At 47.3% G+C, this 1,515-nt stretch overlaps 1 protein-coding gene across 1 annotated transcript; it reads left to right on the top strand.

Annotated features, from left to right (window-relative positions):
* Positions 1-410: 410 nt before the first annotated feature.
* On the top strand, positions 411-966 carry LOC147447111 (leucine-rich repeat protein 1-like). The gene is made up of 3 exons (XM_086523574.1): positions 411-516; positions 599-746; positions 849-966. The coding sequence occupies exons 1-3, from the start codon at positions 411-413 to the stop codon at positions 964-966; spliced, it is 372 nt and encodes a 123-aa protein (XP_086379700.1).
* The last annotated feature ends 549 nt before the right edge of the window (positions 967-1,515 follow it).

Raw genomic sequence — 1,515 nt, 5'->3', positions numbered from 1 at the left:
TTGTATGAATGCTAAGTTTTTTACTATTAGATTGGGAGTGAAATAAATGTGGACATTGCACGAGTGAGTGACGACGGTCATGCCGATAGCTGCAGGTTAGGCCAAACATTGGTAAAATTAGCAGCCCTGGAAAAGGCCGAATTATTTTCTTCATGAGCTTCAATTGGAAATTAACAAGGATAGGACTCTTTGAGAGGCAAGAATTGATGACAGAAAGAGTTCTCCAAATGATTTCGTTATTTATGGTTACAATAATTACCTTTGAATGTAATACATATTGAGAAGAGGTGGGTTTCAAAATGTGGGAATATTTATTTACATATATGCTAAACCTAATAACAAGAGCAGATAAGGACGTGGGCTCTGTTATATATAAGGCATGCTACTCTTTAGGGCTCGGCATTTCTACGATGGCCAAGCGGAAGTGCGTTTCCAGCGCTGGTCTTCTTGTGACTGTGGTGGTGCTGCTGTTGGCCGGGACGGATAGCTCTGATCATGTGGTGTCAGCTGATGATAGTAAGTATAGTTAAGCGTTGTGTCTGGATTAAGTGTTGATGAGTGAATTTTGATTACTGCTCATGGGCCTGCGCATGGGCAGTGGCCTCACTGCTGGGCTTCATGCAGCGCGTCCACAGCGATCCCAATGGCGCACTGTTGACTTGGGATCCAAACCCCCTGTTGGGCGGTCCTTGCGGCGGCGCCTGGGCTCACGTCACCTGCGATGGCAACAATCGCGTTATCAGCCTGTAATTAAACGATCATGATCATGTTTTTACAAGCTATATGTGGCGGACGTACTGCAGACTGCGTAATATATAATTAATCATACCGTTTATTGATGAATGCAGGGAGCTTCCAAATCTGAGCCTCGGCGGCACTTTGGCGGCTGAGCTCGGCGATCTCGACCGCTTGCAAACTCTGAAAGCAATTTGTGCATTAATTGCAATTGGTGCGCGCAGTCTGTGAATGCGTTAATTAAGCTTTGCTGTCGCCTTCAGTGATTTGTCCCAAAACCAGTTCATCGGGCTTATTCCCAGAGAGCTCTCCAGGATCGGGACTCTTGCAACCCTCGATCTCAGTGGCAACCAGCTCTCCGGAGAGATCCCGTGCGAGTTCGACGACTTTCTGACGGCCAACGCCCTCAAGATCTTGTGAGGCCCATTTTAGTTTCCATGTCATGCCAATATATTGCAGCAGGCCACGCATCGTAATTTCCTCATTTGTCTCTGTATGCAGGCGCCTCAATAACAACGGCCTTACGGGCAGCCTAACAGCACGCATGGGCTTGATCTCCCTCCACATTCTGTAAGCGCCGGCCTCCGCCGATCCAATCTCGCTCCTTCAATTATAAGTGACTCGTTATAGTTCTAATCATTCCATGTTTGTTTCTGAGCAGGAACCTCTCTAGTAATGACCTAAGTGGCCTTGTGCTGCCTACTTATGCCCGCTTTGACGCTACCGATTGAGCCCCTCTCTCCCTCTCTCTCTCTCTCTCTCTCTTATGCCATTAGTTGA

Source organism: Adiantum capillus-veneris, chromosome 11 (assembly GCF_014529385.1).
Source record: "Adiantum capillus-veneris isolate H3 chromosome 11, ASM1452938v2, whole genome shotgun sequence".
NCBI classification, from domain to species: domain Eukaryota; kingdom Viridiplantae; phylum Streptophyta; class Polypodiopsida; order Polypodiales; family Pteridaceae; genus Adiantum; species Adiantum capillus-veneris.
Note: the sequence above shows the minus strand (reverse complement) of the source record. Positions and strands in the feature narration are given on the sequence as shown.

Coding starts and splice junctions, on each gene's coding strand:
- LOC147447111 (XM_086523574.1), top strand. CDS start 411: ATGGCCAAGCGGAAGTGCGTTTCCAGCGCTGGTCTTCTTGTGACTGTG. Junction 517..598: donor TGTGGTGTCAGCTGATGATA/GTAAGTATAGTT, acceptor GCGCATGGGCAG/TGGCCTCACTGCTGGGCTTC. Junction 747..848: donor AACAATCGCGTTATCAGCCT/GTAATTAAACGA, acceptor TGATGAATGCAG/GGAGCTTCCAAATCTGAGCC.